This window comes from Mobula hypostoma, chromosome 23 (genome assembly GCF_963921235.1).
Source record: "Mobula hypostoma chromosome 23, sMobHyp1.1, whole genome shotgun sequence".
In the NCBI taxonomy this organism is placed as follows: Eukaryota; Metazoa; Chordata; class Chondrichthyes; order Myliobatiformes; family Myliobatidae; genus Mobula; species Mobula hypostoma.
The window spans coordinates 38,132,223-38,158,601 of NC_086119.1; the positions used below are offsets into that span (position 1 = coordinate 38,132,223).

Consider the following 26,379-nt stretch of genomic DNA (forward strand, 5'->3'; position numbering starts at 1 on the left):
GCTACAAACCAAGAAGAGATATGTCCATAACCAGAGTACTTTTTTCAATGGAATCAGTAAGCAAATAATTGGTGCTTTCATCAGCATGAAATGTTAAGGTTCAACTTTTAAAATATGGTATTAAATTTCTGTACAATCTATTTTTTCCCAGCAGACTGGTCCTTACTTTATCCTGCCTAATGGCATGTGACACGACCTCACGACTTCCTGTCTCCAGTCCTTTATATGCGAACACGTCAAATCCAAGCTTTGTGGAGTAATATGATGCAGCCTGCAAAGAGAGATAAAGGGAAATCAAGTAATTGACAATCGCTTTTCACAGAAACCTTGTTGCAATGTAACGTAGACATTATTTATGAGAATATGTGGTGAATAACTTTCTGCTTATAATGGCTGCAGTTTCATCATTACCCATGGTAGGAAACTCGAATTGTATTACTGATGATTATCTCATTCTTTAAAAGAGTTGCCTGGATTGAACAATAACTGCTTGATTATCTTATCTAAAACCCATTGTTCTAACCTGACCTTATCTATTCATTGATTTTTGCCATTTTTTCCATATAAACCATTCTAGACCAGGTAATATGCTACCCCTTGGTGGTATTCCTTGATTGTAATATTATTGTTTCAATTATTCACAAAACTGTGTGTGTGTGTGTGTGTGTGTGTGTGTGTGTGTGTTTGTGTGTTGTGAAATCTGTTGACTGCAATACTTAAAAATAGAAAAACAATGTGAATTACAGTAAGCATAGTTAAATTAAATAAGTAGTGCTACAATAAAAAAATAAAATTTTAAAAAATAGTTTTACTATTGTTCATAGGTTCAATGTCCATTCACAAATCGAGTTACAAGGGAAGAAACTGTTCCTGAATTGTTGAGTGTGTGCCTTCAGGCTTCTGTACCTCCTTCCTGTTGGTAACATTGATTGAGAAGATAAAATTAAAGTTCAAAGCACTGTTGATTTTAGATTGATCCAGAAAATGGGGTTTATTCATGACCATTTAACATGACATTGAACCTATAAAGACAATGGTTCCTTAAGGTTGTTATAGTCAGGGGTGGTAATGGGGATAAGCTCCCACTACCTATTAAATGCTCCCAATGTCATGGGTCTCAAATAGCCTCTGACAGCCAAGTTCAGCTCCTGGCATTCATGTGTGGCTCAGTGGGGAAGAGGCAAAGGCGGGTTTCTGGCACCTTAAAACCAATCGCTTTGGGCAGAAAGGCTCATTAGCAATGGTTGGCAGTTCAAGTTGAAGAAGGAGAACTTTGAGTTCAAACTTGCACTGCCTTACAGCTCTTCCCACTCACAGGGATGGCTTCGGGAGTAAAACTCCAGACCAGGAGTCCCTAAGGCAGTCCCACATTAAGTTAAATGCTGACTGGCAACTCCTGTGACATCATTGGTGCCCAACTGTATTGGTCTCTGCCGTTCATTTGCATGGAGAGGGGGAGCCTGCTGTAGGGTCAGCAGCATACTCTCCATATCGTACTGCCCATGCAGCTGTACAGTGTCAGCAGTTGGGATGCAGCATTGATGACCAATGGAGGGCCTCATAAAGACAATAAACATATGTGGAGCTGAAGGTAAAATTGGTTCTGGTATTGATCTTGCAAGTCACAAACTCCTTAATGTAATAAGCTAACTCACTAGCTTACAAAGAGTTGATAACCCTGATACTGTCAAATCAATAGAGTGAGAGAAACAAGCTGAGACTTGAACACATAAACTACACAATAGGTGGAGTGTTGAATTGTCTGATGAGACCTCATTCAGATGTACAGTTGAACAGATGGCTTTAAAGATTCAAACTACATTTATTATCAAAGCATGTATGCTGTAAACAATGCTGAGATTCACCTTCACACAGACAGCCACAAAACAAAGAAACACCATGGAACCCGCTCAAAGAAAACATTAGACACCCAATGTGCAAAATAAAAGAACAAATCACAGAAACAGCAATAAACGAGTGTAAAACACAGAACTGAAACAGTCTAGGAATGTTCGGTTCAGTTCAATTTAGCACTGTGTCGCTTGTTGACTGCAAGCCGCAGAGCCAGTGTGCCCTGATCAAAATCCCACAAAACTGCAATAAAAAAAAGAGTAACCAGAAACCAGAAATATATTATAACATGAACTACAGAGTTCAATCCACAAACTGTGTCAACTAAACCTTTCCCAGAACCCAAACTCCAGCACCATCCTCCAAGGGCATTGAGTAAGAGGAAGAGAGAGAAACCGGTCAAACACAGCCACCTTCCTCTCTGGGAGCAGTGAGCAAGTAGACTTACCTACTGGTAAAGTATTCCGTTATATTGCTAGCATTTATTCCTCAATAACAACTGTGATAAAAGTGATTAACTGACAACTTATCTCCCTGCTGATTGTGAGAATGTGTGTAAATTAGCTTTTGGAATTAGAATCAGATTTATTATCACTGAGGTAAATGATGTGAAATTTGTTGTTTTGTGCCCGCAGTACAAAGATATAAGATTACTATACACTTCAAATATAATTAGCACCAAAATAAGAATAATGAAGTAGTGTTGCAAGGACTGTTCAGAAATCTGATAGTGGATTCAACACACTTCCGTTTGCACTTCACACACATTGAGACATAAGAATTAAAGAAGGATTTGGTTTGGGGTTGGCGGAGTAGTGGTGGTGGTGGTAGTGGGGTGTCTAAGTTGGTTGGGAAAGGATGAGTTTTAAGCTAGAGAAATCCAGGGTCTCTGTGCAGACTCACAGACAAGTTTTGTTTCTCCACAGATGGGATTGCTCTCCCAGCCATTCTCCGAGAAATCAGTCAAAAGCCTGGGAAAAGTCGAAGAGATTCTAAGAGATGTGGCTGCCATCTACAAGACCGCCAATGAGTTAGAAGTCCGGCTCACCAGTGTGGATAAGTCAGGCCTACCTGGCAACCTCAAGGCCTGGATTAACCAGCATGATATCCTCCACTGTATCCTCTGGCCAATGTCGGAACATGGAGTACCCATGTCATTATGAAAGAAAGATCAATGGGCTACTTTCGAAGATGGCTGGGCCTCTCACATAGCATGAGCAGCATTGCTCTGGATGGAAAAAGGAACAAACTGCAGCTTCCCTTCAGTGACCTGAATGAGGAATTTATAGCTTCCCGTACAAGAGAATTACTATTGTACAGAGATTCCTGGGACCCCAAGTCTTGAGAGTAGGCATTGAGGTCTGGACAGGCCAAGGATGCAGTGGAGATGGCTGAATCATGTCTGGAGCACAGGGATCTAGTAGGGACAGTGGGGTCTGGTCAGGCAGGGCTGGGCAGCTTCACTTTAACCCACTTCGACAGGACCTAGAGCAGGGACAGACGCAAACTGGGCAAGGAAGAGGTGCGAGCAGCTGTCAAGGAAGTGTGTTACCACCAGGATGTCAGCAATGGGGCAGCAGGGAGCTTAGATGAGGTGATAGGGTGTGCTGAACCCAAAGATCTCCTGGTCCAACATCTGGCAGTTCATCAGATTCATGATCCAGGCTGTGGACAATGTCATGCCTCATCCAGTGAACCTTCTTGCTTGGGGTAAAAGTGAGGCACAATCATGTTCTCTCTGCCCCAGCACAGGGAACCTGGAACACATTCTCAGCAGCCGCCCAAAAGCCCTGGGAGAAGGGTGCTACTGCTGGCAGCATGACCAGGTGCAGAAGGCAGCAGCAGAAAATATCTCCTCAGCTATTAACAACAGTAAGCACTTCTGCCAACCCAGGAAACCCATAACCTTTGTCAAAGTTGGAGGCCAACCACAGCCTTAGCCCTGATCAGCGGCAGGCTTGCTCACCACAGAATCTGACTGGCAACTGAAAGTCAATCTTGGTAAGCCATTGAAGTCCCCCAACTTCACCATGTTATCATCACTGAGGCCTGACATGGTTATTCTGTCAGAAGCCTCGAAGCAAGTGATCATGGTATAACTGACAGTGCCAAATTGTCTTGGGAAGGCCAAATTGAGGGGGCGTTTGAGTTCAAGAAGGCCATATACCAGGAGCATGTAGAACAATGCCAGAGACGGGGTGGAGGGCACATTCTGAGCCTCCAGAGGTTTTTCTGACTGCTCGTTCTGCAGAACCTATTCTCTCCTTGGCATTAAAGAGTCTGTAAAGAGAAGAGCCACTAGGACCTTCAAAGAGGCTGCTGAGCAAGCCTCTAGATGACTATGGATTAAGAGGCATGACCCATAAACCAGTGCATCTGGGACACAATGCTTCTGGGATCAACCCTTAGCTGGCTCATCTGGGTGAGGGAATCTAAAGTTGAAAGACCTGCAACGTCCGAGGACCCCAGGTTGCATCACTGATGATGTGTCCCAGAGTATCTTAGGATGTATCTCAGCATCTATGCCAATTTACTACAAGAACCCTACGTGTACACAAGGTTTGAGATGTCATTTGGTGTCGAACACACAGTGCAGACCTGACACACATGCCAAAGAACCTCCTTTCTCTGTGGAGAATGGCATTTATGAAGGTTGTTTATTCAAAGGTTGACTAGAGCAAAAAAGGAAGTAGGGAAAAGTCAGAGCAGGGTAGGTGATTGCTGGTGGAGAGATGATCAACCTGGGAGAGGTGAGTCCTTGGAAGGGTGGAGGTGGGATGGAAGGCAGAATTTCAAGAAGACATACAATAACAGGAAGGGAAGTCAGGGAAGCAGTGTCAGTCAAAATGTGGTCATTTGCAGAGATGACTGGGGTTATGGTGCAAAAAAGCACTGGCAGTGAGTGGGAGAGTGTAGAAAATTCCCTGAGAAAAGAAAGTACAAAGGAATTTTCCTGGGAAAAAAATGGATAACTAAGAACCCCCAGCAGTGGCCCTGCCTCAACCTTCTGGTTAAGGACTGCTACATTGTGCAAAGTAACATCAACTGCAGGACACAAGTACAAAATTATCAGCTTACGACAGCAAAACAAGCATAATAGGCCATGTGATGCCCGACCGTGTGCCTAGCTGGCTCTGAAAGGGCACTTTATGTATCCAGAACTAAAATATAGATTTTATCTGATCACATTTTATTGAATGTGTTTTTGATGACAATCTTTCATATGTATCTCACTACTGATAGAAATTCTGTCCTATCATTTTTGTTAAAAATTAAATTTCAGCGAGCAACAGAGTGATATGGTTCTAGCTGTGTACATACTGAAGACTTGTGAAATCAAAACAGGTTTACACTGGGTGTTGCAATGCTAATACTGTATGCTGTCAGTCCGACATTTTGTGTATTGCACAGGCTATTCTTGATAAGAATGTAGATAGTATCATTGGCCAGAGTGTCAATGAACCTTCATACAGAGGAAATCATTTGATTAGCCTGACTCAGGCCACTATTGAAATGTGCATTTTAGAGAAGGAAAATCAGGCAGGATTTCTAAGGCAGGAGTAGACCTGTCGAACGGTCAGCTTGCAATGCTAATATCTAGTGGATTAAGGATGCTTATGGCTCCTGAGTCCATTACCCTATTGTAATCCACAATTCACTCTTACTTCACTTAGTTAAAAGTTTCTGATTTGTTACTTTCTCTCCATTCCTTTGATATTTTGGCATTGCCATGCATTGTGAGTCATTACCATTCAGAATGGCTATCACTTAAAGACAAATATGTAAAAGTAAAGTCAACAGAAAGTACTAGATGTGTCAGCAATCTCAAGAGAACTGACAAAGAAATGCTATGAGTATTTTCTCCAATCACCTACTATAATTGATCTGTACCTAAAACATGAAATCATTTATTTTCACTTGATGAAACATTGGCTCTGTTTTCAACATGCACACCAAAGTCTTTATGTATCATTAATCACAATTATCCCCTTCCATCCAAAAACAGTCTATTTCCCACCTTGTTCAGTTTCATTGGAAATATACTTCCTTCTGAAAAAGACGACTTCTCTTTTACAGCCACTTTTTTTTCTTGTGCGAAGCACTTTGTACAATTAATTTCTAATCAAGGCATTATGCACATAATAGCAAGATGTTTTTATCAATATCTCACCTATAAACTGAAAACAGGTGCTGAAAATACATAGGAAGAGTTTAGAGCGGGGTTTCTCAACCGGGGTTCCGTGGAACCCTAGGGTTCTGCGAGAGATCGTGATAAAAAAAAATCATTTTTTGAACTTTGTGCAACGCATGATGCTAGCACTCGCAGTGGTGGGCAGTGATCGAGCAGCCTTGTTAACAATCTTGTTAGCGGTCTCTCAGCCAGGTATGGCAGTATGCATTAGGACCACGTTTATTCTCAGTTTTTGATGCGAGGTGGGGAGGCTTTTAATAATTGGTGAGTGCTGGATTGCACAGATGGGAGGATGGTAGACTGATGAGGAGCATGAAGTGCATTTTCTGAGCATTCAATGGACTTGCTCAACTTGGACTGTGATGTCAGCCTCACTTTCTCCCAAATTACCTCCCCCAACTCCCCCTTAAGCACTGCCAATTGACTTATGGGAGCAGCGAAGAAACTCTACCAGTGTAATAGAAAATTGAAAGGTAATTTTCATTCTAAAGAAGGAATTTTTATGTTCTGCGACTCAGCTGCTGGCCTGCAGCTTTGCTGTTGTTGTAAACGTTGTAAAAGGTGAATTGTGTAGGTTAGAAGTAAATAGTATTGTGAAGTTTTCATATTTTTTGCAGTTTTCTCGTTTAGTTATTTATTATGCAATTCTTTTTCATATTTTTTTTAACCTCTGTGTTTGAACAAGATACAAGAAATTGAAAAGGTTTCACTCTCAATCAGTACAATAAGTCAATGTATTGATGACATGTCACATGATGCTGAAGAAGTTTTGTGTGATAAACTAAAGAACAACAACTTCTCCATCCAGGCTGATGTGTCAACGGATTTCACCAACAAATGCCATGTTTTAAGATTAGTAAATGATGGTGAAATTGAAGAAAACAATTTCTGTTGCAAAGAACTGCCTAAAACAAGCAAGAGCCAAGACATATTTAATATTTTGTCTTCATATCTGGAAAAAAAAGGTCAGTCTTGGAGGAACTGTGTTTGCATTGGTATTGATGGTGCCCCAACAAGATTTTGTTTTCCTTGTTTAAAAGGAAAATCCTGACATCACAGCATACTGCTTTCTTCACAGAGAGGTGCTGATGTCAAAAACTCTTGGAGATGAAATGAAAAAAGTTCTGGGTGATACTAGAAAAATGGTTAACTTTCTTAAGCAAAGACCAGTTCACTCAAGAACGTTTAAAAAAAAGTGTGTGAAAACCTGGACAAAGGTTATCAACACTTAGCAGCCTACCAATCTCCTGCTACATACAGAAATCCGGTGGCTTAGCATTGAAGAGTTCTCAACGCGGTGCTAGAGCTGAGAGGTGAAGTGCAGGGGTACTTTCAATTAAATAGTCGGCCAGATTTTGCTCAGCGCTTTGAAGATGAAGAATGACTGCAGAAACTAGCCTTCCCAGCAGACACTTTTCATCATATGAACCAGTTGAACATGTTTCTGCAAAGCCCTGGAGAAAATGTTTTGACTACAAGCGACAAGATTCTTGGATTTAAAAGGAAACTGAATCTTTGGCAAAATCATGTTGCAAAAGGAAATCTTGACACTGCTGCTTGGGCTTGAGAGTGAGAAAGGATATCAAAAAGATTTTAGTCTAATTGAAAATAGAAATGTATTATGTTTGCATCATCGGTTTTTAAAATTTATGAAAGGGAAAGAAAGAGATTAATTTCAAGAAAGGTAAGCTAAGGTTCACTACCCATTCTTTTGGCTAAAAATTCATTCTCTACTCAAAAGAGCATTGATAATTATTTTTGGATTATTATATCTACAACTAACTGATTATGCTAATGTACCATGAGCTGTAGATATAATATTTTTATGCAGGGGTTCCCTGAGACCTGAAAATTATCTCAAGGGTTCCTCCAGGAAAAAGTTGAGAAAGGCTGGTTTAGACGGTCAGATTAGAAGGAGAATACCAGTACATACTTACATTCTGAGGTGAATGGCCTATTTCTATTAAAAAAAAGTTACTACTCATACCATGCTGGGTGGCATGGTAGCATAGTGGTTAGCACAGCACTTTTCAGTACCAGCAAACCAGGTTCAATTTCCACCGCAGTCTGTAAGGGGATTTGTACATTATCCCTGTGACCACATGGGTTTCCTGCAGTTGCTCCAGTTTCCACCCACAGTCCAAAGATATACCCAGTTGAAAGGTTAATTCGTTGTTGTAAATTGTCCCATGATTAGGCTAGCGTTTAGTTGGGGGTTGCTGGGCGGCACAGCCCAAAAGGCCAGAAGGGCCTATTCCATTCTGTATCTCAATCAATCAACCATTTCATCAATAAATAAATAAGCCATTCAGCCCAACCAATCTGTGTTGTTTATAAACAGTGATCCTGATCAAACTCACTTTAATATCTCTTCACTCTCCTTTCCAGCATTTGAGTGAACTTTGGCTCACGTTGCCTATTGCCTTAAAAATACTTTTCCTTTTTAAAGTTTTTAAATGACTCCGTGGTGTTTTATGCCTTAGGTATCTAGTATAAACATCTTGTGAATACAGATAGTTGTTCCATCCATTTTCCTTCGAATTATAATTATTGACATTTATTAACCAAAAATATACTATCCCATATTTGCTGCCATTGAAACACATCTGCCATTGTTTTCCCACCTTATTAGAATTTATTTGCAGCTCTTTTTGGTTCGCAGAGTAATTTCCAAGACCTGCAGTTTTATGATCTAACACTTCAATTGACTCTAATATTTTAATTTTTAACCATATCAAAAATTTCCTTTCTCCCGAATGTAATTTCATTCTCCAATCAGAATTTCATCCTCCATTTTATTTATTGAGATACAGCACAGAATAGCTCCTTCCAGTACTTCAAGTCATGTCACTCAGCATTCCCCTGATTTTAATCCCAGGCTAATCACAGGACAATTTACAATGACCAATTATCCTACTAACTGGTATGTCTAACTGAGCAGTCACAGGGAGAGTGTGCAAACTCCAAATAGGCAGTGGCTGGAACTGAACCTACGTCACCTGTACTGTAAAGTGTTGTGCTAACCACTACACTACCATGCCGCCCTTTTTCATTCTGATGGCTACTCCCTATACAAGCTTATCCAATTTCATTTCTCTGTTACCCCATCCACTTTACCACCAATCTATAGGTTTGCAGACACATCCTGTACCCCCTTCAGGTTCACCTTGACTGCTCCACACAATTGGCTATTCAATTGTCACCAGGAAGGTCCATCAACAGGCTCTCTATGAGAGTACCTGCAATGTTGACTACAAATGGATAGGAAATTGTGATTGATATTTCTTCTACACACATGCTTATTATGATAGTTTTAATTGTGTTCTCAAATTTTTAACAGGCACATGATGCCTTTTGCAAATGAAACTAATTATTTGCTGAATATCCTTGTCAGTTCTCCTTCTTGGCTAACTCATCATCCTCTCCCCTCAGAGGTCCCTCCTTATTTTTAAGGACATTCTTTTATGGTTCTATTTGCTCATTTTATGGTTTTTTTTGTGCTTATCTTCTCTTTCTGATCTTGCTGTATTCCTTCTCAAACCCTTTCCATATTTCCCATTTTATCTTTATCAATTTTATTATTGCTAATATATAGATGTTCTTGAACTCTTGCTTGTTTCTGTAAACATCAAGAGCATTTTTGACACAAGATGGTTCATGATTTTCAGTTTCTGATTGAGCAATGGAACTTAATCACATCAAACAGCGCACACCATCTGATGTATATAGGTCTATGGAAGTAGTTGTGTATTGATCAGGCTGTCTGTAGATAGGTCTGTGTCCAGATGAATTTGGATTTGGAAATATTTGTGTACAGATTTATTTGTATCAGGATGGGGTTAAGTGCAGACCTGGATAGGCCCATAGATGTTTCTGGAAGTTCATCTCACCTGTTTGGCATTTCCTACCCAGAAAGTGATATGATGAAATCTGACATATTGACCCTTCTCCAGCTGCAACAGAAGAATTGCAAGTTATTCCTCTCAGTGTAGATAGGTTCAACAAAACAAAGCATCAGTAATTTTGTTTAAAAATTTAAACAACAAATGTCCTTTACCTTCTGCCCTTTGTCAGTGTGGAAAGACTGAAACAAATGGAAAAATATTGGTTTAGTGTGACACAACCATGAAAGAGTGCACTGTTCTTCAGTTAATAGTTTTTCATAATATTGCTGTCACTTAACAGAATATCTTTGGTGGTCAGAGTACATCTAATAAAAGTATAACTTTCTGATATGTTAAGCATATAAGCACTTACTTTTCATTCTGAAGGCAACTCCCTATATGAGTTCCTTCTGTTTCATTTTTCTCCTACTCCATCCACTTGACCGTCATTTATAAGTTTGTAGACATATCCTGTTGCCTTTTCATGTCCCCCTTGACCACACCACTCAACAATTGGCTATTCAATCATCACCAGGAAGATTCCTCAACAGACTCTGCATGACAGTGCCTGTAATACTGACTATGAACGGATAGATAATTGTGCCTCATATTTCTTCTACACTCATGTTTATTGGGATATTCTTAACTATGTTCTCACATTTTTAGCAGGCACATGATGTGCAAAACCTAATGTGTCAGCCTCTCAGCATTTAGATGACTGAATCTTTTAATAAATTTGGTAAGCTAAGTCAACTTTTGTCTAAACCCTAAATTAAGGAACCATCCTTGTCATTTCTGCCTTAGTGCACTCCAGAAGAAAATTGTATTCACATGTGGGAAATACTAAACAAGCAATTAAATAGATTTCTTTTGACTTCCAGTAATTCTCAAACATATCTAGGTATTCGTGGTCTATCCCTCTGAATCTCTAGAAGAGTATAGTATTTGCATAGTAACATCTAGTGAAATATCAATTGGTAAAACCAGATTTTTTCTTTACCTACATTGGCTGAAATACAACTCGTTATTATCTCGTTCCTTATTATGATATTAAACTGAATTCAGATAACTCTTTTTGATATTTGTAGATGGTGCTTCAAACTTTTTCTGAACAAATAACAATACAGTTTTATGTGGAAGCATTTAATTATCAATAATATTCCCTTTGTTGTATTCATCCCTTAACAACTTAAACTAATTTGTTCTTCTCTTTCGCAGTTTTAATGAAGGATCTTTGATGTGAAATGCTAACAGTTTCTCCTTCCGGAGATGCCAACTGATCTGCTGAGTGTTTCCAGCATTTTCTGTTTTATTTTTGATTTCCATCTCCAAGATTTAGGCCTCAATACCTTTTTGTGCAACTGGGGTCCTCAACTTGCTCACTTGCAGACCCCAGTCATTTCGGATTTGCAACATCTCCTCCACAGTCACCATCAACATAGGAGCACCACAAGACTGAGTGTTTATTCCCCCTGTTCTACTCACTTTATATTTATGACTGTGAATGTACAGTTCCAATGCTATATTAAATTTGCTGATGACACCGTGTCAGGTGGTGATGAAATCAGCATATCGGAGGTAGATTGAAATTCTGGCTGAATGATACCACAACGGCCTCTCACTCAACCACAGCAAAATCAAAGAGCTGATTATTGACTGCAGGAGGAGGAAATTGGAAGTCCGTGAGCTGCTCCTCATCAGGCAATTGGAGGTGGAGAGGACCAGTAACCTTAAATTGCTTAAAAGCATCATTTCAGAGGATCTGTCCTCAGGTCAGCATGTAAGTGCCATTAGAAAGAAGACACAGGAGCACCTTTACTTTCTTAGAAGTTTGTGAAGATTCAGCATGTCATCTAAAACTTCAACAAACTTCTACAGATGGCGGGAGCAGAAGATGGCGGCGTGCCACGCGTGCACAGCTCTCCGGTGAAAATGATATCATATCTGTTAAATAGGGGCCGTGGACAATTCTGATTTGATAGAGAATGGACATGAAAGCACAGAGGAACATCTGGAGAAATTTCTGAAACACCCGTTCACTGCTGTCGTTACTGTGTGGTCATGAATCTTTCAGAGGGTAGGCCTCAAAATCCCCGGCCTTGCCTGCTTTTGGCGACTGAGAAGGAGGTCGAATCGTTCGGACAGAGATGGCGCTCAGTACTCAGTGTCGGAGAGCTGATCAGAGCTCAAAGTTTTCAGATGACTCAGAGTCTGATTGTGGTCGGCATGGCAGGGAGAGTTTTTCTTCCTTCTCTCGTCTGCGTGAGATGTGAGACATTTGAGAAACTTTGAACTTTACTGTGCTCACGGACTTCTTCATCAAGTTATGGTATTGTTACACTGTTTGTAACTATATGTTATAATTACGTGGTTTTGTCAGTTTTTTCAGTCTTGGTTTGTCCTGTGTTTTATGATATCACACCGGAGGAAATAATGTAAACATGAAGAAATCTGCAGATGCTGGAAATTCAAGCAACACACATCAAAGTTGCTGGTGAACATTTTAATTCCACATTCCATTCCCATTCTGACATGTCTATCCACGGCCTCCTCTACTGTAAAGATGAAGCCACACTCAGGTTGGAGGAACAACACCTTATATTCTGTCTGGGTAGCCTCCAACCTGATGGCACGAACATTGACTTCTCTAACTTCCGCTAATGCCCCACCTCCCCCTCGTATCCTATCCATTATTTATATACACACATTCTTTCTCTCACTCTCCTTTTTCTCCCTCTGTCCCTCTGATTATACCCCTTGCCCATCCTCTGGGTTCTTCCCCACCCCTCCTCCTTTTCCTTCTCCCTGGGCCTCCTGTCCCATGATCCTCTCATATCCCTTTTGCCAATCACCTATCCAGCTCTTGGCTCCATCCCTCCCCCTCCTGTCTTCTCCTATCATTTCGGATCTCCCCCTCCCCCTCCCACTTTCAAATCTCTTACTAGCTCTTCCTTCAGTTAGTCCTGATGAAGGGTCTCGGCCTGAAACGTCCACCGTACCTCTTCCTAGAGATGCTGCTTGGCCTGCTGCATTCACCAGCAACTTTTATGTGTGTTGGTTTGAGGAAATAATGTATCATTTCTTAATGCATGCATTACTAAATGACAATAAAAGAGGACTGCGTGTCTTCATAATCATAGATGAACAGTGGAGAGTATCTTGACTGGTTGCCTCATGGCCTAATATGGAAATACCAATTCCTTTGCACAGAAAAGCATACAAAAAGCACTGGGTATGGCTCTGTTCATGACAGGGAAAAGCCTCCCCACCACTGAGCACATCTACAAAGAGCGCTGACACAGGAAGGTAGCATCCATCATTAGGACCTTCGCCATCTAGGCCCTACTGTTTTCTCACTGTTGCCATCAGGAAGGAGGTACAGAAGCCTTAGTTCCCTTACCACCAAGTTCAGGAACATTTATTACCCCTCAACCATCAAGCTCCTTGACCAAAGAGGATAACTTCACTCACCCCAACACTGAACTGATTCCACACCTATGGACTCACTTTCAAGGACTCTACAACTCATGCTCTCAATATTATTTCTTACTTATTTATTTGTAATTATTTTGTTTTTCCTTTTGGATTTGCACAATTTGTCATCTTTTGCACATTGGTTGTTTCACCGTCTTTGTTTTTGTGTAGTTTTTCATCGACTCTTTGTATCTATGGTGGATGCCCACAAGAAAATTAACCTCAGGGTCGTATATGGTGACAGATATTGTATGTACTTTGTTAATAAATTTACTTTGAACTTTGAACATCTGCAACAATTTGAATTTAAGTTACTGTTGAATTCACTGCTACTTCCTTCGAAGAATGCTGGCTTTACAAGGTACTCATCCTCTCTGCTCTGAGATTTCCAGTCTTTGCTTTGTTCCCGAGTTTCAGTTTCCCTTCATGTCTCAACAAGGTCTTTTGTGCTTTTCAGAACTTTTATTTATTTTCACTATCTGCCTCCATTCACTCATTGTCTGTTTAATCTCAACAAATCATCCCCAGGAGATCCTGTTGTCACCCAATCAGAAATTATCTACTCCTCTCCCAAACCCTCTGCCACTTGTTTTGCTCTTTCCCTGAAATGGTAACACCATTTCTCTTCATGAAAGTTCTGGCGACTCTGACAGTTCTGCCTGACCTGCTATGTGTCACCAGCACTTCTTGGCTTTATTTCAAATTTTCACCATCTGTAGCTTTTTGATTTTCACTTAATATATAAAATGGCGGCGCGCATGGACGCAGCTGCCCCTTGGGGAGTGATAAGAGTATCTAGTTCTGTTTGTTTGTCTTATATCCTGCAAGTAAATAACAGTGATAAGAACATAAGAACATAAGAAATAGGAGCAGAAGTAGGCCATCCGGCCCACCGAGCCTGCCCCGCCATTCAATAAGATCATGGCTGATCTGTCCGTAAACTCAGCTCCATCTACCTGCCTTTTCCCCATAACCCTTAATTGTCTTACTATGTAAAAACCTATCTAACTGTTTCTTAAATATATTTCGTGAGGAAGCCTCAACTGCTTCCCTGGGCAGAGAATTCCATAGATGGAACTAGTTATAAGATCAACCCCTTTCCTGTTCTATTCCAGTGATTTAGCCTAGTTCAATTCTTCAAATTTTAGTTGCATTGAACTCCTTTAGTGGTAAATCTTCTGTGTATGCTATTCTTGGGGTTTTCTTCCTCCACACATCCACTTAGAATATATTAATTGCGTTTACATTTACTGTTGCACACCCTAATTTATCTAAACTTAATTAATATCCATCTGTCATGTCTTTGTTACACCAAACAGTATTGAAGCAACAGAATGGTTCTAGTCTCCCTGATGTAAGGGAGGCCATACTAGGAACACCCGATACAGTAGATGACCCTGACAAATGTGTTGCCTTACCTGGAAAGACTGTTTGGAGCCCTGAATGATGGTGAGGCAGGAGGTGAATGGGCAAGTGTAGCACTTGTTCTGCTTGCAGGGATCGGTGCCAGAAGGGAGATCAATAGAGGGACAAGGAGGCAAGGCAATCACAGAGAGCAATCTCTGTGGAAAGCAGAAAGTGGTTGGGGTGGAGGTAAAAATGGGGTTGGTGATTGAATCCCATTGAAAATGGTGGAAGTTATGGAGAAGTAGATTGGAGGACCACTTTGTTGAGCGAGCACCTTCTCTCTGTTCACCACAGGGAGGACTTCCAAGTGGTCAAACATTTTAATTCCACTTCCCATTCCCACATATAGGTCCGTAGCCTCTTCTACTGCCATGGTGAGGCCACTCTCAGGGTGGAGGAGCGACACCTCATATTCCGTTTGGATACCCTCCAACCTGATAGCATGACATTGATTTCTCCAACTTCCTGTAACTTCTCAACCCTCCCCCTTTTCTCCTTTTCCATTCCCTATCTTGGCTCCACTCTTACCCTTTCTTTTCTCCTCACTTGCCTATCACCTCCCTCTGGTGCTCCTCCTCCTCCTCCTTTTTCTCCCATTTGTGCACTCTCCTTCTTCAGCCCTTTACCTTTTGCACCTATCATCTCCCACCTCCTCACGTCACAGCTCCTCCCCCACCCACCTACCTTCCCCTCACCTGGTTTCACCTTCCAGCTTGTACTCCTTCCCCTCTCCTAGTTTCTTCTCCCTCCACTTCCAGTCCTGATGAAGGGTCTCAGTCCAAAGCATTGACTTCTTATTCCTTTCCAGAGATGCTGCCAGACCAGCTGAGTTCCTCCAGCATTGTGTGTGTCACTCTGGATCTCCAGAATGTCTCCAGCATCTTGTGTCAATTTAAGAGACTTTCCTCATTATGCAGAAGTTGTAGTTTTGATCTATTATAAACTACTATTCATTATTCCTTATTAAAAAATCCTGAATGGCATCCAGAGATATACATGAATCATGGATATCCTTGGATATTTGAAAGTAACCTTTTGATAAATGTGATTTTCTCAATATCATTGTTTCGTGCCTGACGCCGGCCCCCTAGGCCTGAGTCGACGTAATAGTAGTAGTATTGTTATTACTCTTATAACATCCAAATAGAGCTGGATAGTTTCTCTCATTGAATCTTCAGTAAATTTCAACAGATTCATGAGTGGTGACTAATTATTTCTAAGTGCATGTTGATGCCTCTTCATACCTCATGTGTAATGAAATCTAAGCCCTCCCCGCCCCCTCTATTTTCTTGTATAATGATTCCCTTCAGCTTTATGGTCTTATGTGTGGAATGCTATGAGAATTCATCCACTTTGCCTCCAAATTTCACCCTGCCCTCAAATGTACCTGGTCCATTTCCAAAACCTCCCTCCCCTTTCATGATCTTACTTTCTCTATGTCTGGAAACAGCTTATCCACTGATGTCTATTATAAACCCATGGACTCTCACAGCTATCTAGACTATACTTCTTCCCACCCTGTTACTTGTTAAAACATCATCCCCTTCTCTCAGTTCTTCTGTCTTCGCTGCTTCTGCTCTCAGGATGAGGCTTTTCATTCCAGGACGAAGGAGATGAACTGCTTTTTCAAAGAAAGGGGCTTCCCTTCCTCCACCATCAACGCTGCCCTCAACCACATCTCTTCCATTTCCCATGCATCTACTCTTACCCCATCCTTATCCCACCCTACCAGTTATAGGGGTTCCTTTTGTCATCACCTACCATCCCACCAGCCTCTGCATCCAGCACATAATTCTCCTTAACTTCCGTCATCTCCAACTGGATCCCACCACCAAGCACGTCTTCCCTCCAACCCCCACCCCCGCTTTCTGCAAGGATAGCTCCCTACGCAACTCCCTTGTCCATTTGTCCCTCCCCACTGATCTCCCTCCTGGCATCTATCCTTGCAAGTGGAACAAGTGCTGCACCTGTCCCTACACCTCCTCCCTCACTACCATTCAGGGCCCTAAGCAGTCCTTCCAGGTGAGACAATGTCTCAGTGAGTCTGTTGGGGTCATATACTGTGTCCAGTGCTCCTGGTGTGCGGTGTGGCCTCCTGTATATCGGTGAGGCCCAACATAGAATTGGAGACCTCTTCGCCGAGTACCCATGCTCTGTCTGCCAGAAAAAAATCGGGATTTCCTATTGGCCACTCATTTTAATTCCACTTCCCATTCCCATTCCCATTCCAATATGTCCATCCTTGGCCTCCTCCACTGTCGTGATGAGGCCACATTTAGGTTGGAGGAACAACGCCTTATATTCTGTTTGGGTAACCTCCAACCTGATGACATGAACATCGTTCTCGAACTTCTGGTAATGTCTTCAGCATCTCCCAACCCCTTTTCCCTCCCTCACTTTATCTCCTTGCCCACCCATCGCCTCCTTCTGGTGCTCCTCCCCCATTTTCTTTCTTCTATGGCCCACTGCCTCTTTCACCAATCAACCTCCCGGCTCTTTGTTCATCCCTCCCCCTTCAGGTTTCACCTATCACCTGGTGTTTCTTTCTCCCCTCCCCTCCAACCTTTTAAATCTGCTCCTTGGCAGTTTTTTCTCTAGTCCTGATGAAGGGGCTCGGCCCAAAACATCGACTGTGCTCTTTTCCATAGATGCTGCCTGGCCTGCAGAGTTCCTGCAGCATTTTGTATGTGTTGCTCTTGAGAATTGATCCCTTTTCAATGTAGTGTTTGTGGAATTTCCCAATGTTCTGTAGATTTTCACCAAACCCTTTGTCTGCAATGTTTCGATACCCCTGTAATTAGATTAGATTTTCACTACATATGTTTTACTACTAATAAATTTCATTTATTTAATGTTGGAATCATTTGTCTGTTTACTGGAGATCATGTGCAACTCCTGTGGGGGGGGTCACTAAAATTATTAAAATTATATTTATTTTGTAGTAATATCCAGGAAATTTATAAGTATTTCCTGGGATTTCTTCATATGCTGCTACAAGGGTATTTATTTACGAACCAAATTGAATAGCGATGTAGCGATATCACTTGTCATTAAGTTGTAATGACTGCTGGGGAGAATCAACTGGGATATCAGCCTTATCTTTAATATCAAATACAGAATCTTGGGAGTGGCTTTCCTGCTCCTGGCACTGACTTCTTGTCTTGGTATCAGACTACTAGTAATAATAAAAAATGAGGTAGCTTCTTACCATACAAATTGATGCAAAGATGTACCCAAATAGGCATCCAGCTTACAAAAAATGATAAGGGTCAGAGAGGGTTGCAAGTGAAGGGCCACTGTGCTGTGTCTGTCTGGGGACATACAATATTGCTTCAACATCTGGAGATTCCTTAAATTTCATCTTTATCTTCTTCAATAAATCAGATTTCTGAGACTCTTTCTTTTAGAAACTGTTTCCATAGGATAGATTGAATATTGCAGTAACCTGTAACCATTTCGTACAACATAGGTCAGTATGGCACAGTAAAAGGTCCTTTGGCCCATGATACCTGTGCAGACCATAATGACAATTTAAACAGTACAGTTGCTTGCAAATAGTCTGTAACTTCATTTTCTTTCCTGTTCATATGTTTATCTAAATGCCTCTTCAATATCTACTTCTGCACCTCCTCATATCTATCGCTCAAAATTTAATATCTTTCTTTTAGGTCACCCCTCAACCTCTAATACTTCAGAGAAAACAATTTGTCCAACCTCTCCTTATAATTGATACCCTGTAATCTGGGCAACATCTGGGTGAACCTCTTCTGTACTCTCTCCAAAGCCTTAATATCCTTCCTCTCCTGTGGCCATCAAAATTGCACACAATGACAATTACCGAAATTTTATACAGATAGAAACATAGAAACATAGAAAATAGGTGCAGGAGTAGGCCATTCGGCCCTTCGAGCCTGCACCGCCATTTATTATGATCATGGCTGATCATCCAACTCAGAACCCAGCCTTCCCTCCATACCCCCTGACCCCTGTAGCCACAAGGGCCATATCTAACTTCCTTTTAAACATAGCTAATGAACTGGCCTCAACAGTTTGCTGTGGCAGAGAATTCCACAGATTCACCACTCTCTGTGTGAAGAAGTTTTTCCTAACCTCGGTCTTAAAAGGCTTCCCCTCTATCCTCAAACTGTGACCCCTCGTTCTAGACCTCCCCAACATCGGGAACAATCTTCCCGCATCTAGCCTGTCCAATCCCTTTAGGATCTCATACGTTTCAATCAGATCCCCCCTCAATCTTCTAAATTCCGAGTACAAGCCCAGTTCATCCAGTCTTTCTTCATATGAAAGACTGCCATCCCAGGAATCAATCTGGTGAACCTTCTTTGTACTCCCTCTATGGCAAAGATGTCTTTCCTCAGATTAGGGGACCAAAACTGCACACAATACTCCAGGTGTGGTCTCACCAAGGCCTTGTACAACTGCAGTAGTACCTCCCTGCTCCTGTACTCGAATCCTCTCGCTATAAATGCCAGCATACCGTTCGCCTTTTTCACCGCCTGCTGTACCTGCATGCCCACTTTCAATGACTGGTGTATAATGACACCCAGGTCTCGTTGCACCTCCCCTTTTCCTAATCGGCCACCATTCAGATAATAATCTGTTTTCCTATTTTTGCCACCAAAGTGGATAACTTCACATTTATCCACATTAAATTGCATCTGCCATGAGTTTGCCCACTCACCCAACCTATCCAAGTCACCCTGCATCCTCTTAGCATCCTCCTCACTGCTAACACTGCCACCCAGCTTCAACACCCAGATGCAACATGACTTTCCAACATTTATACTCAATGCCCTGTCTGATGAAGCATGAGACACCTTCTTTACCACCCTGTCTATTTGTGTGGCCACCTTCGTGGAGTTATGAACTTTCATTCCACGGTTCCTCTGTGCAAGAACATTCCTAAAGGTCGCGCCATTTTCTGCATACTTTCTTCTTACATCTGACCTCCAAAAGTGCGATAACTCACACTCAACTGGAATAAACTCTATCTGCCATTTCTCTGCTTATACTTCCAACTGGCCTGTATCCTGCCATACCCTTTGAAAACTGTCTTCACTATCCACAACTCTGTCAATTTTTGTGTCGTCTATAGACTTAATCATCAGCCCACCTATGTTTTCTTCCAATTACTTATAAGTATCACAAACAATAAAGGCCCAGATCTTATCCTTATAGAGCACCCCATCCTTGCTGGTGAAAGACTTCCATTCAGAATAAAACCCCTCCACCACTTCCCTCTGTCTTCTACAGCCAATTCCCTCGGCCAATTCTACAACTATTTCCCCTGATCTAATGCAACATAATATAACATTCAGAAAAGCTCGACCATACCCAGTTACCACAACAGTTCGGAATATTCGGAATACATTTTTCACAATGGTCTCTACTCACCATGATGAAACAGTGCACTTTTTCAGGGAATTTTTAGAAGCAGGAAAATATCCATTTGGCTTAGCCTTATAAGTACAACGCATTTGGGTGGATAACAGTACTGTATCTTACTGGTTGTCATTAATCCACCCTTTGCTCCTCCCCAGATATTATTAACAAATGGAATTCAGTTGCATTGCAACCGTAGTGTATGCCTGAGTTGTGAGACATAATTCTTGGAGTTTGTACCATGGTACGTTAATCAGTAATGAGAAAATTACAGAAAAGTGTGCCAGAAGCAGAAAAAAATAGTATTTTTCTCATCCAGTGTGGTTCTCTGAAAGAGAGGGTGTAATCACGGGCTTCTGCCAGTACTCACTATTTGCAGTTAGTTTATTCACCGTCAATGTGAACTGGAGTTCTGTTTGACGAAAGGCTTCTTTTCCACAAATATTTTTCCTTCTCCCAACAGAAAAAAAAAATGGAATAAATTGGGAACTCGACATTTGAGCAACATTGTGATCTGTCAAGATTGTATTGTGAGAAGGCATTTTTACATATTATTAGAATGATAAACTTTTGTTCCTTAAGGTTGTTATACATAACGGGGGGTGGTAGTGGGAATGAGCTCCCAATGGCATGCACCTCAACCAAGTCCAGCTCCTGGTCTTCAAGTGTGGTTTAGCTACTAAGCCAAGTGGAACCATTTCTACTATCAGGAGAAGGGGAAAAGGCAAGTTGCTGGCACCTTAAATCCAGTCGGTTCGGGCAGATGGGGCTCATCAGCTGTGGTTGGCAGCTCATCTAGGAGAAGAAAAATTCTGATCTTAAACATATGCTGTCTTGGAGCTATATGTACTCATGGGGAAGGCTTCAGGAGTAAACCCTGAGGGAAGAATTTGGAGCTGGAGTCCCTAAGATAGTCCTGCATTGAGTTCAATGCTGACTGGCAACTCCTGCCACGCTGCTGGTGCCAAACTATATCAGTGTCTGCCGTTCCTTTGGGTTCATCAGCTGTGTGGAGAGGGGGAGCTTTGCACATGGGCAACAGCTTGCTCTCCATATCGTCCTGCACCGGCTTTGCATAGCTAAACAGCTAGGACCTATCATCCGTAGTCGAGCCTGACCAATGGAGGCCTCAGAAGTCTTTGTGAATGAATCTGAGTAATTGCATCACTTACATTCATTAAAAAAAAATTAGATATCATGGAATAAACTGAAGTATTATTAAGGTCTGAAATGAAACAGCTTAACAAGAGTAAAGTGCTGATGCCTTTCATATCATGTTTGCTCCATAATATTTCCATAACATGTTTCCTAAAGGAGGCACATGACAATGTAAGAACCTGCAAATATATGCAAAGAATCCCAAAGAGCCTTGCAGCCAATTAAGTATTTAGGATTTATAGTTCCAGTTGCAGTGCTGCAAATCTGCTCACAGTAAAAAGACCAACACAAGGACAAAATTCAGACCAGTTAACCTTGCACAAAACATCAGTAAGTCTGAGGAATTGATTATCAACTTCAGGAAGGGGAAGTCGAGGGAACACACACACCAGTCCTCATCCAGGGGTCAGCAGTGGAAAGGGTGAGTAGGTTCACGTTTCTGGGTGTCAACATCTCTGAGGATCTATCCTGGGCCTAACATATCGATGCAGTGGCTCTTTTTCATTAGGAGTCTGAAGAGACTTGGTAAGTCACCAAAGACGTGCAAATTTCTACAGATGTAACATGGAGCGCATTCTAACTGGTTGTATCACCCGCTGGTATGGAGGTGCCACTGCACTGGATCGGAAAAAGCTGCAGAAGGTTTCAATCTCAGCCAGCTCCATCATGGATTACTCACCTCCCAGCATTGAGGACATCTTCAGAAGGTGGTGTCTCGAAGAAGCAGCATCTATCATGAAAGACCCTCATCACCCGAGACATGCCCTCTTCTCATTGCTACCATCAGGGAGGAGATATTGGAGCCTGAAGCCGCACACTCTCTGTTTTCGGAACAGCTTCTTCCCTTCCATCAGAAGATTTCTGAATAGACAATGAACGCACGTACACTACTGCACTATTTTTCTTTTCTTTTGCACTACTTATTTAATTTTTAGACAGTATACACTTCATATTGTAAGTTATATATTTTCTTTTATTTTTATGTATTGCAATCTACTGCTGCCGCAAAACAACAAATTTCACAACATATGCCAGTGATATTTTTGATTTCCTGCTTATTGAGGGATAATTGGTAACCATGACAGCAGAACTCAAATGCCTATGGATTTTTTTTCCTGTACCGAGTCTAGGATTTGGGATGTTACTTTGCAGTATAAGACCTTGTTGAGACCATACTTTGACTGTTTTTGATCACCTTGTTACAGGAAACATATTAAACTGGAAAGAGTGAAGAGAAGGTTTACGGGGATGCTGCCAGGGCAGAGTTATAGGGGGAGGTTGAACAAGGTAGGACTTTAATCTTTGAAGTGTTGGAAATTGAGGGCTTGACCAAATAAAGGGTTATACCTGTAAATTCATAGTCACATAGATGGATAGTAGATTGAAGGTAGAAGGTTCATTACTAAAAGAAGGGATGTAGTCCTGTAAGATGAGTTTGGGGAATTAGGATCCTATAAAAGGTAGGATCTAGGAAAGAGGTTATCATGGGTCAATCTCTCAGTGGAAACATAGGGAGAAACATAAAATGGCTGCAGAGATGGTGCATCAGGGAGAGCTTTAGAATCCTGAAGTTAGGTTATTGAGGCTTTACGTTTGTTTTGGGTGGAAGGGGACCTCTAAGTATACTTCAGCAAGACTGGGATCAATATCCTTGCAGAGCTGCATGCTGGGGCTTTTAGGAAGGGTTTAAAGTACCTTACTTAGGGACTGGAACACTGGAAGGAAATCAAAACTGAAAGTGCTGTTAAAAACTGATCAGATCAGGTAGCATCTGATCAAAGAGAAGCAGAATTAATGCATAATGCATAAAAAAAACAGAATTGATCCAAAACATTATCTTTGCTCCGCTTTCCACAGATGCTCGCTGACCTGCTGAGTGTTTCCACTATTTCCTGTTTCAAGTTTTAGCACCTGCAGATTTTGAACTTCAAACTAAGAGGAGTATCAGGAGGGTGAGAACCAAAACTGAAAGTAGAAGTTAGAAATTCAGCCAGCAAAATAAGTAGGGGGCCGATAACAAGCACAACATAAGATCAAAGTTAGAAAAGTGTTAAAATGCCAGATTTAAAGTCACTGTATCAAAATTTAGGCTGCACCTGTGAAAAGGCTGAAGTAACATTGTAAATAATTGTAAAAGGATATATTCCAATTGGCATTTCAGAAATGGAACTAATTGTTTTGGGTTTTTGACCTTCAAAAGGAACTTAAGTAAGGGAGGAGTGGTTAGTGCTTTTTGGTAGATCTTGGTATAAAATTAGAATCAATTTGGGTGGAGCTAAGAAGTAGCAGGTGCCAGGGTTGTTTGTAGGCTTGTAGTAAAAGTGATTTATTATTAGTGAGGAAATCAGAGGTGCATACATCAAGGGTTATACAATAATCATGGTGGACTTTAATCTGCTGGCCAGGTAAATCAACCTCAATAAACAATGCAGGAAATCAATTCTTGGCACTTATATGAGATAGATATCTTGATCAATTTGTTGAGGAAACAACCACTGAACAAGCTAATTTAATTCTAGCAACATGCATGAGGGCTGAATTATTAATCCCGGGTACAGGGGTCCCAAGGCAAGAGTGACTATCTATGATACATATTTAAAGGGATATAGTTGAATCAACCTGTTTAATACAAAAAAAGTAAATTGCAAAAATATGAAGGGTAGGTTGACAGATTTGAAAATTCCATTAATTGGCACTGCAATATTCGCCAGCTCCTAAATAATTAAATGTGATTTACAAGAACAAATACAGTTCTTTAAAGCAGAAATTCACAACATAATGAAAATTGAATACAAATTAACAGAATGGAAGATTGGATCTGATTCACTAGGAAGGACGGCAGTGAGGGTCTGATCATCCAATGCATACTGCATTTTGGTGGTGTTAGACTGGATTGCATCTAGTATTAATATGCTAACACATTTTAATTAATCTTTTTACAATGCATTGTATTATCCAATGAATCCAGAAAGTTCCAAAGGAGACCAGGGAAGAGAGCCTGGGAAATGAGATCACCATGAGTGATAGAATGGGCATCGAGGCCCCGTCAAGTCAGAAAGGGTGCTGGAACTGGGGCTCTAGCAAGTCGGAAGGCATGGAAACTGGGCCCTCGGCAAGTCGGAAGATAGTTGGCATCACCTTATTTTTCAATTACCTAGTCTTTATTATGTCAGGGCTGCGAAATCCGATCAGTTCTATTCCTTGAGGTTTCATTTTCTGACCTGATCTAAAACAAAAGGAAGTGAAATTTGTAAACACGAGGAATTCTGCAGATGCTGGAAATTCAAGTAACACACATTAAAGTTGCTGGTGAACGCAGCAGGCCAGGCAGCATCTCTAGGAAGAGGTACAGTCGACGTTTCTGGCCGAGACCCTTCGTCAGGACTAACTGAAAGAAGAGCTAGTAAGAGATTTGAAAGTGGGAGGGGAAGGGGGAGATCCAAAATGATAGGAGAAGACAGGAGGGGGAGAGATGGAGCCAAGAGCTGGACAGGTGATTGGCAAAGGGGATATGAGAGGATCATGGGACAGGAGGCCCAGGGCGAAGGAAAAGGGGGAGGGGGGAAAACCCAGAGGGCACTCAGGTTGGAGGAACAGCACCTTATATTCCCTCTGGGTAGCCTCCAACCTGATGGCATGAACATTGACTTCTCTAACTTCCGCTAATGCCCCACCTCCCCGTTGTACTCCATCCGTTATTTATTTACATACACACATTCTTTCTCTCTCTCTCCTTTTTCTCCTTCTGTCCCTCTGACTATACCCCTTGCCCATCCTCTGGGCTTTCCCCCCTCCCCCTTTTCCTTCTCCCCGGACCTCCTGTCCCACGATCCTCTCATATCCTTTTGCCAATCACCTGTCCAGCTCTTGGCTCCATCCCTCCCCCTCCTGTCTTCTCCTATCATTTTGGATCTCCCCCTCCCCCTCCAACTTTCAAATCCCTTACTCACTCTTCCTTCAGTTAGTCCTGACGAAGGGTCTCGGCCTGAAACGTCGACTGTACCTCTTCCTAAAGATGCGGCCTGGCCTGCTGCGTTCACCGGCAACTTTGATGTGTGTTGCTTGAAGTGAAATTTGTGTCATTGGGGCAATGACAAAAGGGGCTGGTGCAAAGCTCATTCCATCCCGCCCTTCCCTCCACCAATGTCGTTGAGCGAAATGTCCCAAACCATCGAGAGAAAAGGGCGTGGACGTCAACCTGTTCAGCGATCCAATAGTCATCAGCTCTCTACAAAAACCACCTCCCACCTGCGGAGAGTAAACATCCCTGTCCGGGGCATGGGTAATGAGATCGAACTCTTAATCACAACGGGATCTCGATGATCTTTCCGAAACGTGGAAGATGAAAAAGGCAAAGATTCTTAACTCACTGATGCAGCAGTAAGCACAATTCCAACTTCAACTGCGGAAAACTACAGAAGTTTTTAAAATATCAAAATAAACTTTATTCATAATTAAAATACAAGAATAAACCGTGCAACCTTTCTTTCTTACATTAACATTCAATGCTTTCATTTCTGTCCTATTACATTCCTTAAAATGTAATAAAACAGAACAGAATAGGACTGTCGCCACACATATGCCCACCCCCCGCGGTCTTACAGTACTACAATCATTTTTGGGTCTTCCTCGCCCAGCCCGACCCCGCTCTCTCTCCAAAGGCGGAAGAGTTGACAACCTCCAGATAGCTGCACACGGAACTACCTACGAACTTCACAACCCAGCCGCAGCGGCTGCCTGTACTCAACACCGCCAGCAGATGACGCTGTCGCCATAGTTGATTGGCTGCCGTTTGCCGCGCTGTGTATTCTGATTGAATAGCAGCTGTACAGTATAGCACCGATTGGCTAATAGGGAGTCACCTATCAAGAAAGAGAAAGCAGCGGTGGCATTCTTTTATTGGTGAAAAAGGAGCCACTTTCATTTGATGACCAATTGGAGGACGCTCTTCTGATTGAAATACCGCTGTTCTACGATTGGGCTAACATCCACGGAAGGTGTGTCGGTCTGGAT

General features: G+C 41.8%; 1 protein-coding gene across 3 annotated transcripts in view; it reads right to left on the reverse strand.

Moving 5' to 3' along the window:
- hpda (4-hydroxyphenylpyruvate dioxygenase a) overlaps positions 1 to 26,379 on the reverse strand; it is a 72,009-nt gene that overhangs the window by 41,365 nt on the left and 4,265 nt on the right. Inside the window, exons 1-4 of one of the 3 annotated variants that reach the window (XM_063031131.1) lie at positions 18,017 to 18,100; positions 10,101 to 10,127; positions 9,934 to 9,996; positions 167 to 271 (exon numbers count right to left, since the gene is read on the reverse strand). In XM_063031131.1, coding sequence (XP_062887201.1) covers positions 167 to 271; positions 9,934 to 9,996; positions 10,101 to 10,127; positions 18,017 to 18,019 — 198 coding nt within the window. In that variant the 5' untranslated portion in view covers positions 18,020 to 18,100. Of the gene's footprint in view, positions 1 to 166; positions 272 to 9,933; positions 9,997 to 10,100; positions 10,128 to 18,016; positions 18,101 to 20,220; positions 20,335 to 26,379 lie in introns of those variants that run through there. The other 2 variants (XM_063031130.1, XM_063031129.1) reach the window with 2 other exon arrangements.